The 18,590-nt window shown below is 36.1% G+C and overlaps 1 protein-coding gene across 10 annotated transcripts in view; it reads left to right on the top strand.

Moving 5' to 3' along the window:
• The window catches only part of LOC118895236 (alpha-fetoprotein-like), a 104,880-nt gene that overhangs the window by 12,432 nt on the left and 73,858 nt on the right, over positions 1-18,590 (top strand). For 9 of the 10 annotated variants that reach the window (XR_005019911.1, XR_005019912.1, XM_036852103.1 and 6 more), the window contains 6 exons: positions 2,368-2,500; positions 5,457-5,554; positions 7,358-7,487; positions 13,003-13,214; positions 14,686-14,818; positions 16,462-16,559. Coding sequence is in view for 8 of the 10 variants with exons in the window: in XM_036852103.1 (XP_036707998.1) it covers positions 2,368-2,500; positions 5,457-5,554; positions 7,358-7,487; positions 13,003-13,214; positions 14,686-14,818; positions 16,462-16,559 (804 nt within the window). In the remaining 2 variants the exon portion in view is untranslated. The remainder of the gene's footprint in view (positions 1-2,367; positions 2,501-5,456; positions 5,555-7,357; positions 7,488-13,002; positions 13,215-14,685; positions 14,819-16,461; positions 16,560-18,590) is intronic. The other variant, XM_036852106.1, reaches the window with a different exon arrangement.

Raw genomic sequence — 18,590 nt, 5'->3', positions numbered from 1 at the left:
AGAGTGAAGTACGAACAAGTTAGAGGCAGGCAACCAAAACCAGAGAGAGGTAGAAATGACAAGAGAAGTACAAAGCTTCAGTTCTCAAGGAATGCAATTCTGGCCATCTGGTCAAGACAGACTCACACACTGGGAATAAGGGAAAGATCTGATTGCTGGATCTAGGTCAAAAGGCATGGTGGTGGTTTGATTTCAGATTTTAGACATGAAACTCTAAACCAGAAATGAATGAGCAGACAGGGTGACTTGATGTTGAACAATGTAAACACTTTTAATTCACCTATACATGGGCAGAATTGCCCCAGAAGTTACTGAGCCTTCAGGAAGGAATTAAATGGCCCCAGTCACTAGGGAGAAAGGACTAAGGGACAAAGGATTGGGCCGGTTCCAACTGGTCTGACATTAGGGGCAACCAAATGGGAAACTGTAATATGAACTTGGCTACCTATTAAGTGAAGTGCTAGCCACTCTAGGTGAGATTTATAAAATCAGGTTCGGGCATTATAAAATCAGGTTTGAGCATTCAGAGATTACGAAATCTAACCAATACTCAGGCAGTGAATCTAATCTCTTCTTGAACATTTACAATTAAGTCAGTATCAAGGAGTTATTTTATATGCTAATTTAACTTATGTGCATACAACCATAAATATTCAGGAGAAAATAATTTTCTAACTACTTGCTTCATAATTATATCAACAACTTTGTTTAGTTCTCAACCAAAGAAACAGTAACTTATATCAAAGCTAGAGGAAAAGTCTGCTATTTCAGTCTTATCAAAAGATAGCATAGAATACAGATACACCAAACTGTAGTTATTGTATCTTTGGATTATCTAAGGAATTTTCAATGACAGTTTTGATTATTGTAAGATAAGTGTGACCCTTTGTTACCTTGCAATAGGGACATTCTATTTTTAAATGGCTCTAATTATTAGAAAGCTTTTCCTTATACTAAGTTCAACTTTGCCTTTGGAGATTTGAAATTAGATTAGTTCATACTGAAAATCCTCTATGGGAACTAAGTTACTGCAGCACAAAAATGAACTCTTAGTTTAACATAGTACCCAACAGAGAGCAGAGGTATTGAATGGCTCCAATGAAATTTCCTATCAACCAAGAATTTTGCCTTATCTTGGGTGGCAGTTGTATCTTGATAATGTCAATTCTGCTTTTCTTTTTTTACAAGTTGGGCTGGAGAAACTTTGCTGAAATGAAACAAATCTATTGACTGAACTTCCAAGAGTAAGGGGGTGTGAGGGTGGAGGTTGGGCGGGGGTCAGCATTTTCTCTAGTTTAGCCTTTTGCTTATACTATCCCAGTAAATGGTTAAAGCCTTAACTATGCTTTCATTTTGGCTTTTTGTCTTCATTGGCTACTCTGGAACTTGGCAGGTCAGCCTTCTCCAGCTCAGCTCAGCTCCTGACACCCCTCTTCCAAGGGGTAACTCAGGAGTGCAAGATCCTTCCACCTTGGAGCTATACCATCTGGAGCATGTGTTTCCAAGGTTACTGCAAAAAAGAAAGCGAGAGACTAGGGAACTGTGCAAAGTAATTAATAGCCAAACCTAGGAGTGGTGTATGGCATGTTTATTAGTATTTCATTGATTAGAACTCAGTTATATGTTCCCACTTAACTGCAAGAGAGGCTGGAAAAGTAGTCTTCCTGTGAAAACAAGAAGAGAAAGTGGATTTGTGTGAACATTGAGCCAGTTTTTGTCTGCAATGTCAGCTTTTTTGGGGTAATTGTGTGTGGGGAGGTGGGGAGTAAATAATTTGAGTAAGCTTTGTGGAATAGTGTGAGGAGATATGATTATAAGTGAAAGGCAGGCCTGGTGCCCAGGCTCTATAATGAATGTAAAGAATAAATTTGAGAAGCAAATTAAGACTGGGATTTAGTAAGAAACCAAAATATTGTGTGACACGTCTTGGAGGACAATGGAATTAACTTTTCTAGTCTAGAAAGATCTTATGGATGATTTCAGAGATTCCTCTTCACCCACCAATAGCTTCTAAATTTAATTCCCCTTCACCAGGTGTACAATCTTCCATTTACAATCAGTTTAGACTATTGAACTTTCTATCTCCTACTACTTATATAAAAATGAAAAGTTTTAATTACTGATTTTCTTTACCTACTGGTCCAGAAAGTACAGTTGGTGACTTCATGGGCACTGTCTAACCTCACAGTGATCTCTCTGTAGTGAACTTTTGATGCATTTAAGTACAGTGCTATCCTATTTCTGTCACCATGAAATTCTAGAAGTTTCAGGTCAACAAAACTAAATGAATCCTAAGTTTTTAAGAAACAGTGTCAGCATATGTTCTTGAATTCCAAATTATATAGCTTTGTATTTGTCAAATTACAGGTACATTTATGAAACTTCTAGGAAACATCCATTCTTGTACGGACCCACTATTCTGACCATGTCTGCTTGCTACGAAACAGCCGTTCAGTCTTGTTGCCGAGAAGAAAATAAGACTGAATGCTTCCAGATAAAGGTAAACTATTCATATGTCAACTCTTACTTAGGGACTTGTTATGCTAAGTGTGGACTATGGACCATCAGCATATGCATCACCTGGCAGCCTGTTAGAAATACAGTCTGAAGCTTTTCTCCAGACCTGCTAAAGAAGACTTCATTTTAACAAGATACTCAGGCAATTCATAGAGTCCTTCAATTTTGAGAAGCATGATCTAGCATAAATATAACTTCATAATAAATATTTAATATTCCAGTTATTATTTCTGTATAACAGAACACCCCAAAATTTAGTGGCTCAAAACAATAACAATGAGTTTATTACTCTTATGGTTTCAGTGGGTCAGGAATTCAGGAAGGGCTCATCTGGGCTTTTCTGGCTCCTGATTTTTCATGTGGTTGCAGTCAATGGCTGGGGCTCTGAAGGTCTGAAGTACCTGGGGGTTGGTCCAACATCTCTTTCTCCTCATATTATCTCAGGGCCTTTCCATGTGGTCTCTCTGTCTTGGCTGGTTTGGGCTGCTTCACAGAATGGCAGCCTCAGGGCAGAAGTTGTATGGCCTTTTATGACCAGGATTCAAAAGTTACTTCTGCTCTACTCTATTGGTTGAAATACTATAAAATCTCACCAGTTTGAAGGAGAAAGTAAATATACTGTAACAAAAGCTCATTGTAAGAAGAACATGGGATAGAAGTTGTTATTATAGCCATCTTTAGAAAATAGAGTTAGCTTCACACTTAATTTTAACCGTGTGGCTTTTTCTCCTTCATTGAATAGACATAAATCGGTGATTTGTTCCATAATAAAAGTACTTTTTATGTATGTTCATTAAAGGTTCTAAATATCAACACAAAATAACCATCTTTAGAAGGCACACCAGATGGATTTTCCCAAGGTCATGCTGAAATGAATAGTAGTTTGATAATCGTTTTGATGAATTCCTCAAGTCTAAGGGCAGTGCCGCTTCTTCCTTGCTGTTTTCTTTGATCTCCTCAGTGAGAATTTCTCTCATATTCCTCTCAACCCCTATTTCTCTATTCCTCTAAACCTATTTCTCCTATTGAGCTCCTCATCATCTACCTTGTGTAAGAAATTAAATAATGTATCTAAAGAGTCTGACATATGCTAAGTACTCAATAATCATAGCTATTATCATGAAAGCTACTTACATATATTTCTTTCCCTAGTCATCTCCAATTCCTTCAGTAGCCAATTCTGAATTCCTAAGCAAGACAGTCATTTTTGTCTCCTTTTGGTTTCATATTATTAAAAACAACAAAAACAAGTGATTGTGTAGACTTAGGTCTCATTACCTGGCATTTTGGAAGAATGAACTTTTTCATGAAGGTTAGTTTTTTTTAGGTAACTTGTTTCAAAGTTTTCTTAATCTTAACCCTTTCAGAGGAAATTTTTCCTTAATGTATAACATGCCCCTATAATTTTTTAAAAAATTTTTAGTGGAGTATAGTTGATTTACAATGTTGTGTTAGTTTCTGCTGCACAGCAAAGTGAATCAGTATACATATACATATATCCACTCTTGTTTAGATTCTTTTCCCATATAGGTCATTTCAGAGTATTGAGTTCCTTGTGCTATACAGTAGGTTCTTCTGTTACCGACTTTTTATATAATAGTGTGTATATATCAATCCCAATCTCCCTATTTATCCCTACCCCCCAACCCCGATTTCCCCCTGTAACCATAAGTTTATTTTCTACGTCTGTGACTCTATGTCTGTTTTATAAATAAGTACTATTTTTTTTAGATTCCACATATAAGCAATATCATATGATATTTGTCTTTCTCTGTCTGACTTATTTCACTCAGTATGACAATCTCTAGGTCCATCCACATACTAAGCATAAGCAGATGCTTTTAAGTTAGCTAAGAGTTCTTTTCTCCTCTCCCTCACTTTGTGATGTTTACAGTCTTGCTGCCTCCAGGATGTCTGTTCCTAGAAGTTCTTGCTCCTTCCCCAGAGAAAATTGCATAGCCAGTCATGTAAAAGTTGTATCTATGATCAGAGAATGTAGTTTATGAGTTAAGCCTTCACAGCCTCTCTTGTGAAGAAGTGGATAAGCTTGTTTGTATTTGATTTCAAATGAGTATAATACAACAAAATAAGAATAAAAATAATAATTATATTTATAATTAATTATAAAGTATAATTTATTATCGTTGTGTCATATTTGTGGTTTGAATATTGCCTCTGTATACATTATCTAACTTGTTCTTAAAAAAAAGCATTGTAAGGTGCTGTTACCCCAAGTTAAAATAATATATGATCAATATAATGTTTTAAGTGAATATATAGAGCTCTTCTGAAATTTGAAAATGTTGTTTATTCTCCCACCACACAGAGATACCAATTTTGGTATATTTCCTTTTATTCATTTTTTTCATTCACAGATTTTATTTTGTACATTGTTGTGATCAAATTGAATATATAGTTTTGGTTAGAGACTTAAATACATGTGCTTTTTATTAGAAGACAAAAGTAAAAATTCTGGGTTAAAGAATATGAACATTTTTGTGGGGGAGGCTCCATTAATATATATTGCAAAACTGGAGCATATATCATAGATAAGCATTTGGAGACATGTTCAAGATGACAGGGCTAGTAACTTGAATAAAACCAAAATACAACTGTAAAATGTTATCGAAATTTATTCTAGTGGCTCTCTGGATTTTTGTTTGTTCACATTCTTGTTCTCATTTATATGCCAAATGTCTAAGTTCTGGGACAAACAATCTCTGGGGAAGTGAGATGCTATTTTATAAAAAACAAAAAACAAAAAAACAGAGCCTTCACCAAATTATGCTTTTACATTTGGCCTCATAGATAAGGCAATAAAAACTTTCTACTTTTGAGGAGATATATGATTTTTATTTTTCTCTCTTCTTTACTAACCATGAGATGAACTTCTTCTGTTGTTACCATAGTTCTTTGATGAGTCGCTTTTCTAATTACAGCTAGAACCCATCAGAAAATACGTTAGAGAAATATCTTTGAGGCATCACCACTTATGTGAGATTGGGATTAAATTCAACCACAAAGTAGCAAAAGCAGTGTAAGTTACCTATTTAGATTTGTGGACTTTGTTGCTTTGGATCACCCTCTTTGATTAAACTCATTTGAAAAATCATTTATCTTTCGTTTGCTAATGTCTCAGTGCAAATCTGGTTCCTTTCTCTACACGTGTGCTACTTGCCTGTTCAATAGGGCACACTGGGCTGTGCCTGAAAATGCACAGTCCTCCTCTCTACCCACTATCTCCTGTGGGGTTGATATCTCCTCTATCAGCTTCTTCCATCAGCTCAAATCCTTTAGGCTCTTCTCCAGTGCACAAAAGATTCTGTACATTCAGATGCTCACAGTTAGTAGTTCTGCATGGTAAAGGTTAGAGGACAAAAGGTATTTTTCTCTTGGAAGATAAGAAATATTTTGGCTCTAATGTCATGTAGGACAGAAAAAGCGAGTGGTGTTTTTTGGGGTGGGGATAGAGGAGTGTGGGGTGGGAGGAGAACTTGATGCTACTCAGTGTGCCTGTATCTTGGCCCAGATTGTGTTCCTGTCCCAAGTTGACCCCTGAAGACATCTTCCCTTATATCACCTTCTTCCCCAATTTAGGATAACATTGGGCTGCCTGGAAGCTCAGTTTTCCTTATAAGGCAAGCCCAGTTTTCATATTTCTAGAAAAATTTCAGGGATGTTTTTCAATTGTGAACAGAGAGGGACAAGGAAGAACCAAACCTCTTACAATTATTATTATTATTTTTTTTTTCACTGAATAAAAGTTTTTCTTAAATTGAAGTATAGTTGATTTACAGTATTGTGTTAGTTTCAGGTGTCCAGCAAAGTGATTCAGTTACATATTTTTTTTTTCAAGATTATTTTCCATTATAGGTTATCACAAGATATTTGAGTAAATGTTGAGACAAAGTTTAAATTTTAAAATTGATGCAAATCTGCTTGATTTGGAGAATTTCATGACCACCTATGATACAGGTGGGAATAGGCAGAGATATATCTCTACTCTATGGAAGATTTCCCTGGTGTCAACTATTGGAATTATTGCAGAATTTTAAAGGAGTTGGATGATATCCATGATTCCAGTAGCAAATATGTGAAGTTAGGCAAAGTCAGTTCTTTCTAAACCAAAAGAAACCATGTTTTCCTAGAGCTAAGTGTCCTGATTTCCAGACTCTGAGTCAGGGCTGGGGGAAGAAGGGTGATTTTTCTAAGTTATTACAAGGCAAATAATGGGAATGATATAAAACCCATCACTTGTCTCAGACCACAGTAAACAGGCAAATGAAACTATCTAGCCCTATGTGTATAACCATGGACATAAATTATTAGAATTGCAAATATCTCCAGTCTGGTCCCTAAAACAAAATCAAACAAAGGAAGAAAGGAAGCCTTTACCCAAGCTAATGAGAAATCTCACAGTAAGTAGGATTTGATTTCTTTGTCCCACTGAGAATGTTATTATTGATGTAATTTAAAGGTAATTAAGAGGTTTATCTTACAATTATTATCTTTCTGATAAAGAATTTTATTTGGAAAGTCAGGTCAGATAAATTCCCAAATTACCTATCTAAGCAACTCAACTTCTTTAAACAATAGTTTGAATGATGAAAATGACTCTATTTACACGATTATGAATTGAATAATTTTCATTTTGTGATTTACATCTTTGTATGGCTCTGGGTTCTATCACTGTAGAAATAGAAAACATTTATAATATACAACTGTCTTCATCCTACATTTGCAACTGTGTTTCTATTCTTTCGGTTACTCAATGAACGACAACTAATTTTAGAAAGAATTGAATTCAAAAAACTGTTTAAAATGTACTTTTTTTTTTCAGGGAATTGGTTCTGTTGACTAAAAAACAACCTAGAGCTAACTTTTCTGAAATTGCCAAATTGGCCATGGATATTAAAAATCTGCATCAGATCTGTTGTGAAGGAAATGCAGTAGCGTGTGTGCTTGGCAGAGTAAGATTTTCTCTTTTCTTAAAACTCTTTAAAATACTTGTACTTTTTAAATAAAGGTGAGGGTGGTATAAATGAATCTAAAAAAGTAATTATCATTTCTCAATATTACCAACAGAATGGTGTCTCCCCTCCTCTCTCTTCTCTTCTCATGAAACAATTTTTGTCTTTCTTTTCCTCCCTTCCTCCCTTCCTCCCTTCCTTCCTCCCTCCCTCCCTTCCTTCCTTCCTTCCTTCCTTCCTTCCTTCCTCATTCTATCTACTTTATTCTTTTATTCTTAAATTTTTAGAGGTGGCTGCTAATTTTCTTCCAAACTGGGATTGTATTTCATTCATCTTTGAATCTCTAGCAAGTCTTAGAATTGCAAACTATACCCTCAGGCCTTATCAGCCTGGAGGAAAGAAGAAACCACCAAAAGCAAAGGTGTGGCATCAAGGGACAAGGGCCGGGGCATGGACAGCATAGAACTCACCTGCCCCACGTCCAAATTTAAAGTCTCAAAATCCCAGAGAAGGAAAAAATTGTAGCTGTTAAAATCCTGATAACGTTTTAGTAAATCACAAGTTACAAGTATGTTCCTATTCATTCTACAAGTTTGAAAATTGAATAATTTTCATCATGATAAAAAATAAAACAGAAACAAAGACAGACTACAATCATGATTTCAGTGAGAAATCTATGACTCTTATGGGCAGGAATCCTTACCCCCAACAATTTTTGTCCCATTACACAACAGATTAAGGAATGTGGGTAACAAAATCAATTACAATAGAAAAATCATTGAATCGAACACTCAGTAGAACCCCTAAGATTCTAAGTCCTCAAATGTCTACTTCGCTGGAACAGAGAGTTGGGGTCGGACCATAGCTTTCCCTTGGCAGCCATCGCAGTTGGCCATTGTTTCGTCAGTGCCACATTCAGCTTGACCGAAAGATGGTGGCCGCTACTGCCAATTCCATCCTGGAGATAGACAATATAAAGTTGCTTCTTGGATTACTTCCCGTATGGCAAGAATCTCAACGCATACTGGAAGCAATACTATCCTATACACTTAGAAGTCGTGCTGGCTCTTTAGGACAGGCTCTCAGAATCCTATCTGCATGAAGACTAGGTGAAAATTACAGGGAACTTTGGGACCTATCCATAGGTATTAAAACAAAACAAAAGAAAAATCTCTAAAATCCTTTAACACATAAACAATACCCATGCCAAACTGGTAACTCTAGAACGACTCCTGTTATGGTCTATACTATGACAGGAATGTTAGAACAATCTCCAGTTATTTAATTATATTAGATAGTATTCATAAGCAATATAAAGTAACTTTAGATAGTTCTGGCATTCCTGTTTTATCCTAGACTATAAAGGAAACGGGTTTAGAGTTATTGGCTTGACAAAGATACTTTTATGTGTTGAGATGTTTCACTCTGTTTTAGAGGTTGTCTTGTTTTGTTTTAAATAGGATGGATTCTGAACATTAGTAAATATTCTTTTGTCTTCTTAGGATGCTCATTTGATTTTTATTGTTTGACTTATCCATTGATGAATTATATTAAAAGATTTCTTAATATTTACCCATCTTTACATTGCTCAAGTCAATATAATTTTACTATATCTATGGTCTCTCTCTCTCTCTCTCTATATATATATATATATATGTCACATTTTTGCATTTATCTTTAGATGTGAAATGGATCTAGAACTTTCTTTTTTGGCACATATTTTATCAGGTTTTGGTATCCAGTTATGATAACTTCTAAAAGATGAGTTAGAATTTTTTTCCTTTCGAATTCTCTGAAATAACTTAAATAGCACTGTAACTTACTTGTTTTCTGAAGGTTTGTCTGTGAAACTGGAGGAGGGATGGAGATGTAAACTGATGTGACAACTTCTCCATTTCTTTTGTTATGGATTTATTTAAACATTTTTTCAGTCAGTCTTTATTATTCATGAATTCTGTACTTGAGAATTCACCTACATGCCAAAATTTATTTGTGACCCCCAAATCAATACTCACAGCACTTTGTGGTCATTCCCAGATTTATGCATGCTCAGAGCAGTGGAAATCTGAGTTGGCAGATGTGCATGGTTCCAGCTACAATAGAACAAGGTGATGCTCTCTGCCTTCTTGTTGTAGCTCTCATACTGTGAATAGGTGTTCTTTCTGCAGTCTATTTAGTGCCACATTTTCTGCATTTCTGTGCTTTTTGTTGATGAGTTAGTTGTTTAAAATGGCCCGAGTATAGTTCTGAAGTGTTGTCTAGTGTTCCTAGAAGCTGTGATGTGCCTTGTGGAAAGAATATGTATTTTATTTTATTGGAGTATAATTGCTTTACAATGGTGTGTTAGTTTCTGCTTTATAACAAAGTGAATCAGCTATACATATACATATATCCCCATATCTCCTCCCTCTTGCATCTCCCTCCCACCCTCCCTATCCCACCCCTCTAGGTGGTCACAAAGCTCCGAGTTGATCTCCCTGTGCTATGCGGTTGCTTCCCGCTAGCTATCTATTTTACATTTGGTAGAATATATAAGTCCATGCCACTCTCTCACCTCGTCCCAGCTTACCCTTCCCCCTCCCCGTGTCCTCAAGTCCATTCTCTATGTCTGCATCTTTACTCCTGTCCTGCCCCTAGGTTCTTCAGAACCTTTTTTTTTTTTAGATTCCATATATATGTGTTAGCATACGGTATTTATTTTTCTCTTTCTGACTTACTTCACTCTGTATGACAATCTCTAGGTCCATCCACCTCACTACAAATAACTCAGTTTTGTTTCTTTTTATGGCTGAGTAATATTCCATTGTATATATGTGCCACATCTTCTTTATCCATTCATCTGTCGATGGACACTTAGGTTGCTTCCATGTCCTGGCTATTGTAAATAGAGCTGCAATGAGCATTGTGGTACATGACTCTTTTTGAATTATGGTTTTCTCAGGGTATATGCCCAGTAGTGGGATTGCTGGGTCGTATGGTAGTTCTATTTTAGAATATGTATTTTAGATAAGCTTTGTTCATGCATGAAGAACAGTGCTGGTGGCTATGAGTTCAATGTGAATAAATCACCAATATGCAGTAGTCCGCCTTATTGCCCCCTTTGCTTCCTGAGGTTTCAGTTAATCACAGTCAACTTTCATCTGAAAATATTAAACAGAAAAATCCAGAAATAATTAATAAGTTTTAAATTGTGCACCATTCTGAGTAGCATGATGAAATCTTGTGCCATCTTGTTCTATCTCATCTGGGACGTGAATCATCCCTTTGTCCAGCGTTTCTTGGGGATTAGTCACTCAGCAGCCATATAGGTAATCAGATTGGCTCTCCTGGGATCACAGTGCTTGTGTTCAAGTCACCCTTACTTTACTTAACAATGGCACAAGAGTAGTGATGCTGGCAATTTGGATCTGCCAAAGAGAAGCTGTAAAGTGTATCCTTGAAGTGGAAAGGTGAAAGTTCTCAACTTAATAGGAATAAGAAAAAAAAATCAAATGCTGAGGTTGCTAAGATCAATGGTAAGAACAAATCTTTTATCTGTGAAATTGTGAAGAAGGAAAAAGAAATTCATGTTAGTTTTGCTGTCACACCTCAAACTGCGAAAGTTTTGGCCACAGTGCATGATAAGTGCTTAGTTTAGATGGAAAAGGCATTAAAATTGTACAATAAGGTATTTTGAGAGAAAGAGAGAGAGAGAGACCACATTCACATAACTTTTATTACAGTATATTGTTATAATTGTTCTATTTGATTTTAAGCTATTTTTGTTAATCTCTTACTGTCCCTAACTTATAAATTAAACTTTATCATAGGTATGTATGTACAGGAAAAAACATAGTATATATAATGTTTGGTACTATCTGCAGTTTCAGGCATTGACTGGGGGTCTTGGAATGTAACCCCTGTGGGTAAGGGGGGGCTACTCTATATTAAATAAGGTGTTTTAAACAGAAACATACACAAAATTAGGTTATGTCTTGATCTGTTGACGAAAATGTGGCCAGAGACTTGCAGAAAACTTATTCTGTCTTTCCTCTAGGGCAGATGATTCAATATTCACGAATTCAGTGTTTATAACTACTGTGAATAATGAGAATCAACTGTACTTATTTTTGTCAGGTTTTAAAATATACATTTTCCTTTAAAAAATCTCCTTCATTAGCACTTTCTCATTTAGAAATATAGAGTTCTACACGACAATATTATTATTTGATAACTAAAAACATCAATTATGTAGTTATACCTCCTTTCCCCCCATGTATATATGTTTTCTCCTTTAAGTAATTAGTTTTGCAAAGGGACTATTTAATTTACTGTTCTTTTCCAAGACAGAGTTCTTGGAAAATGACATTTACTCCAGTTTCACAACTAGGTAGAGCCTAGTCAGAAGTGCTTTATGTCATTTCTAGGCCTGGCCTATAGAATCTCCTGTCCAAAACCCCCAATCTGAGGTCAATGTTAGAATCTACAGGTTGAAGATGACAGTGCCTCTGTCAGCCTGGTTCTCAGAACTACTGCCCAGAGACAATACACCTCCCCTTCTCAATAGGACTTTATTGAGAAAGAAACGACTGGATCCTATTAAGCCACCAAGAGCAGTCTCGTCTCTTAACTAATGGACACACTCTCCCTTATCGGTCTCAGCCTGACCTCACAGTGCAGCTTCAATTTACCACTCTCAGATCTAGATCTTCAGTACATTCTTCTTCTCTCCTGATCCCTTAATCTTAACCTCAACTAAATTTTCCCAATGAGCTCAAAATGTCCTATATATCATTTCCCAAATATACCATGTTCTTCACCTCTAAGACTCTTTATATATAAAGATGGATAATTCTCGTAAGCTTTTCCTCTCCATTTGTTTCCAACTAACTTCTATTTGTCCTTCAAGACTCAAATCATTCAAGATCTTCACTCTGACCTTTATCCAGTCTGGATTGCCAGTCTCTCTTTTTTCTGCCAAAATATAATACGTACATTTCTCTAACAATTTATTTTATAATGCATTATTATTGTTGTTTAATTATTTGACTCTCCAACTAGATTGTGAGTTCCTTAAATATAGAGACTAGCTTGTTCATACACACATGTACTTATTTTTGTATGTGTATATATAAGTAAATATGTAAGTTTTATAGTAATATTACAGTAATGTAGATAGAAAATGACAGAGACAAAATGTTTTCTAAACTGGGATCCCAGAACGATAACAACAGTAGCAAGTAATAAAATTCTTCATTTGTATTTTGTTGGGCTAAACTTGAAAACAATAATACAGTCTGTCTCCCTTTAAGTTCTTTAAGAGATGTTAGAAGAACTTGTGACACTTGAGTAAAATCAAATAGAGAAGGTTTCTTATTAGAATGAGTCACTATAAATGACCTTTTTGGTCTCTCAGTTTGTCATGGAAAAAGCAATATAAGATGCCAAGTTTTTCTCTGGTTTTCTACTAATAGCAATAAAAAGAAATAAGTTCAGAATGAAGTCATCAAAAATAACTGCTCTTTTATGTTTATAGAGCCAGCTTATGAACTATACCTGCTCTAAACAGGCTACACTATCCAGCAAGATCACTCCATGCTGTGAACTGCCAGAACCATTCCGAGGGGAATGCATTATCAACTCAGAAAATGACAAACCTGATCTCTCATCCCTGCCACTTAGCAGGTTTACAGAAGACCAGTTTGTATGCAAACAATTCACTGACAAACAAGATGACATCCTACAAGAGTAATATGGCTTTTTGTAAAATCTTAGTAATGGGATATTGTATTTATGGATTCTTTGGGAGAGGTTGCAAACTTGAATGATGACAGAGGCGAGCCAATGATGTGAGTGAACGGTTAAATGGCTGAGAGGAGATGCCTTGTGGAGTCCAAGGTTGCAGCTACTATTTGGCTCTAGCTACTTGTTACCATATGGGAATGTAGGCTTTGGGTCGTTGGGTCAACTGCATTTTGAGAGAAGTCGGAAATCTCTTGATTTTTAAATGTTGACAACTAATATAGGAATTTAAAAAAAACATGGTGAGTGTCAAGTGTGTGCAAGCTTTGCTCTGAGGGACTTAGTCATCCCTAAGTAAGGCTTTCAGATTGGTTTGCCTGGCCAACTCTTCTAATTAATTTAATGCCTACTATCAAAGCCATAGTGTGGCATTTCAAGATTAAAGAGATGGAGTTCTAACATCTCTGGTGTCCATTCAGAAGTGCAAATTATTTTGGGCATAAAGCAAACTGATTTCAATATATTATAATATTAAGACAATATTACTGAGTAATTGAAATAATTCCAAAGTCACTTTGTGAAGTATTATTTGAAGCAAACTAAATTCTAACAAAACATAAGAATTTGAATTATTCTCAAAGTTTTCTGTAGATTGACTTTAGCTATATTTCTGAAATTACATTTGACACTGGCTTGTAAAAGTAAATGTCACTACCTGAACTCACTTATCCCTAAACTTGCATTTAGTATTGAAAAAGTTGATACGCACAATTTCCTAGTGGAAATTACGTTAGACTATGAGTTGTGAGACGTGAGTTCCAGTCTAGCTTGGTCATGCATCAGCTTTGAAATGCAGTTCAAGCCACTTAATTTCCCCAGACTTTTGGGTTCCAACTGTAAACTGAGGCAGTTGGATAAGATCACTTCAGATGTCCCTTCTGTAATTCTATGATTCCTTTGAAAATATTCTAGAGTCCAAATTTCTCTTTCTTGTAACCCAGAAGAATGTGCAGCTTATGGACAACTCATGCTTGAAGGCTTATGTGGAAAACAGGGGAAGGTGGTTATTTAATACCTAGTCAGCACAGTCTTACAAAAAAATTGTAATATTTATAAAATCTAGCCTCAAAGATCATCAAGAAAATGTTCTCACGCAAACACTTGAAATGAATTTCTAGTAAAAGTAAGGAGAGACCCTGAGCCAGGAACTAAAGCTTATCAGGATATTTTAGGTTCAGGTTTGAATCTGCCACTCACTACTGTGTAACTTTGGAAAAATCACGTTAATTTTATTGATTTGGTTTCCTTATCTCAAAATATAACCAATAAAACTTCCCTGCCAGCCTCCCAAGATTTTCAAATACCTAAAGTCAGTTAAAATATTGAATAAATTTCATGGTCATAGTTGGCTTTTGAAAGAAAACTGTGGCTTCAGAAATTTAGTGTTTACTTTCTAATATGCTTCATGTGCTTACAGGTTTCTTTATGAATATTCAAGAAGACATCCAGAGTTGGCAGTTCCAGTGATTTTAAGAGTGGATACAGTATATCAAAACTTACTGGGAAAATGCTGTAAATTAGAAAATCCTCTGGAATGCTATAGTCATGGGGTAAATTCTTTTTTTTAAACCTGTTTCTCATAAGTGATTGCAAACATAGGGAAAAGTCCAGTGCTGTTAGTAGTGCTGTACTTTTGTAAGATGATTATGCATGTTCTTTCTAACTGCAAGCACTACACAAAAACTTTGATTTCTGTCTAAACCAAAGGCCACATCATTATACAGCAGCAACTTTCTGTGTGAGTCACTGCATTATAGATTCTGTGTTTTATGAAAACAACTCTGTGCAATCTTCTCTTTAAAGTTTGCTTGGCATGGTAGCAGGTAGCATGGAAGCATAGCCTATTAGGGTGGGGGAAGGTTGACAGTTTCCACCAAGCAGGCCTGGAAACTGTCCCTATCTCAGGCCAGAAATCATACTGTTCACAGTCAGCAGCTCCTGTTGTGTAGTTGACGTGGAAAAAGCCGGTTGCCTTACAAATCTCTGACCAGAAGATCTGTTATCCACAGTTTACCAGGAGCCAGGTGGTTCTGGCTTTTGTTACGCTAATTAGTGGCTTACGTATTTATAGAGAGGTGGGGATGGAGGACGAAGGCATTTCTTGTCCTGTTTGAGCTCAAGCAGGTACACCTAGCATCTTCCTGTTCCCGGAGAGAAGGCTAAATGAAGGTGACTTAGTCTTTTGTAGGTTAGCACCCTTTCGTAGCATCACCTGTAGACTCCACAATCATCATTATGATAATAGCCCCTTATAGGAGCATGGATGTTTAGAGTTTACAAAGTAGCTTTACAACAAGTGTCCTATTTTATTCTCACGACAGCTTGGTAAGATAGGTAATGGCATAAGTACTAGCTACATTTTATAGATGAGTTTTGAGTTTCAGAAGGTTCAGGTGACTTGTCCAATGTCACACAGGCAGTAAGGACAAGGCTAAGTGTTAAATCCAGGCAAACAGTTTGGCAATCAGGTAAAATTTTTACTATAACAAATACTGTTTATTAGGATCAGGTGGACTGGGTCTGATTACTTAAGAAGATAACCAGTGCTCCTACCAAAGAGCTAAGTCTGCAAGGTCACTCGTATCTTCCCACTGGAATTTTATTTGCACTGTTCAAGAATTCTTTGAACTTTCATTTAGCTCTGAGAATTCCATGTGATTCCCTTCAACGTGTATTTGTGGAGTGCTTTACTATGTTCACGTCTGGTACTTGTTTTTATTAAACCATGACTTCTTAATATGTATCTATATTTCTATACCTACATCCATATCTCTATATCTGTACTGTTTACATTAAAATGCTGTATTATTAAAAATAACCAATATGCACGCATACACACACACATTCTGATCAATTAAACTTAGATCTATAAATTACTTTTAAGGACCTCTTTTTGGCTTGATGAATGATTAGCTTTATGCTTGTAAAATATGCCATTTAAGCCCATAAAAGAGTTCATACTACAGGAAACTAAATATCAATCTTGCTGTCCCACTTTTTTCTCCACAAAGTACATGGCCATTCCTGTTTCAGCAAAATGTGTTGTTTCAACATTTCCAAACTCACTAAGTAAATAAAACCCTGGGTTTAGTAAAACAGTCACATTAAACTATTACAGAAGATGGTTTTGCAATCTTACCTCAAGATATATTGTTGCAATGTTAGATAAACACTGATTATCTTTATTTTTCAGGAAGAGATGTTTCAAAGAGTGGTTCGTGAAAGCCATGAGCATGTGAAAAATCAGTGTGATTTACATGAGAAATTAGGAGCTAGTAACTTCCATGACAGGTATGCTTCCAAGATATTGTCCAGATTTATGGTTGTTCGTGAGTTTTTGTTGACTTCTGCTGCTGAGAGTTGCTAAGAGTCTATAGTCAACCTTAAAATCTCAGAGGCCAAGGAAAAACTCAGTTCAGAATTAACCTAGCTATCTTTGTCTTGATAAGACAGTTGTCCACATAACCTTGGGTGCTTTTACATTGCTTTTTAGGCCAGTTTCCAGATTCCAATCAATGCCCAGAGGTCAGGGAGCCAGCAGACCCTGACTGCCCTTCTGCAATCCCATAGGAGCCCTCTACCCTTCACCTGGATATTTAGTTTGGGGCTTTGCATGCAATTTGGAGTCAAGGCTGCAACAGAAATCTAATCTAGGTTTTCTTTGTCAGTTTCAAGTCAGGTCAATATAGCAAATACAGTATTTTCACCATTAAGAGTAGAGATAAATAGGTACCTTAGCCAGAGGGAGCACACGTAACTCTTTGTGTGCAGAGAGCCTGGTAAATCCCATTGTATTTCAAAGATTAAGATATCAAAAAAAAAAAAAAGCCGATTTTCAGTTAACTTTAAGATCTTACTGTAATGGTCTATTAAGAAGCAGAGTATATATGTTAATCCCAATCTCCCAATTCATCACATATATATACACTAATATGTATAAAATGGATAACTAATAAGAACCTGCTGTATAAAAAAATAAATAAAATAAAATTCAAAAATTCAGAAAATAAAATATACAACTGAATGCAGAAAAGCAGGTGGAGAGCACTACATGTTTGTGGATGTTATTTCAATAAAAGTCCAAACAGTTTAGTGTGTGTGTGTGTGTGTGTATGTGTGTGTGTGTGTTTTGATAAAATGATCTTAAAATTCAAACAGATATAAAATAGGTAACTAATAAGAACCTGCTGTATAGCACAGGGAACTCTACTCAAAAAAAAAAAAAAAAAAAAGCAGAGTATTGAGGAAAAGTTCAGTTTGATATAGTGTCCCATAATATTGAGCTTAAATTAAATGTCCAGAATAATGGATCCAAAAAAATTATTCTTGTTTTAGAATATTTGGCTTATTATTATTTTTTTACTGTTGTGTTTAATTGCTAACGTCTAGCTTAAGGATTAGACCGGTGGCTCTCAAACTTTAGAGTGCATCAAAATTACCTGGAGGACTTGTTAAATACAGCCCACCCCTAGAGTTTCTGATTCAGTAAATCTGGGGTGGGGCATAAGAATTTTTATTTCTAACAAGTACCCAGGGGATGCTGCCAATCCAGGGGTCACACTTGAAGAAGCACTGGATTAGGTTGACTATTTCATTAGATGTTATAGCTAAATTCTTCCCCTAACTCCATTATAATATAAATGCAATAAATGATTCTGATATTTTGTTGTCCTCAAATTCAGTTCTGCAGAGTCTTTCTCATTAAAATTTCTCTCCATATCCCTCAGTTCCCACTACCACTCTCCTAGTTCAGGCCATCACTTGAATTACTGGCATGGACTTTTCTTCCCTCACTTTGCCTCTTGCCCACCTCCAATCCATTCTTTATATAGCAACCATAATTATCTTAAAAACAGCGTAAATCTGATTCTATAGTTAAGCTTTCTTCCTTCTCCTCTCTCTAATTCCCAATCCCCCCTAATTAAGAAAAAAATCACACTCAGTGACTTTCTAAATGCTCCCCTCTTACTTTCACTCCCCTTCACCTGGCTTATTTTTAGTTATTGTCAGATCTCAGCTCACATGTCATTTCCTCTAGGAAGCCTACCTGACCTCCCTGGGATGGGATTAGATGTTGTTCTGTGTGCACCTGTAGCATTCTTTATTCCTCTCATTACACTGAGTGTACTCCTCTATCTCCCTCACACCCCCAGGGGTGTGAGACCATGAGATTAGGACATGTTTCCTGATCGTTGCTGTAGCTTCTATTCCTACACGTTGTAGACAACCAATACATGCTTTAATGGCCTGTGCATATATTTATTTCAGAAGCTTTTTACTATGAGTCTGATTTTGCAGCCATCCAAATTAGCTATCACAGTA

This window comes from Balaenoptera musculus, chromosome 5 (genome assembly GCF_009873245.2).
Source record: "Balaenoptera musculus isolate JJ_BM4_2016_0621 chromosome 5, mBalMus1.pri.v3, whole genome shotgun sequence".
In the NCBI taxonomy this organism is placed as follows: Eukaryota; Metazoa; Chordata; class Mammalia; order Artiodactyla; family Balaenopteridae; genus Balaenoptera; species Balaenoptera musculus.
This window is presented reverse-complemented; position numbering and strand designations above follow the sequence as displayed.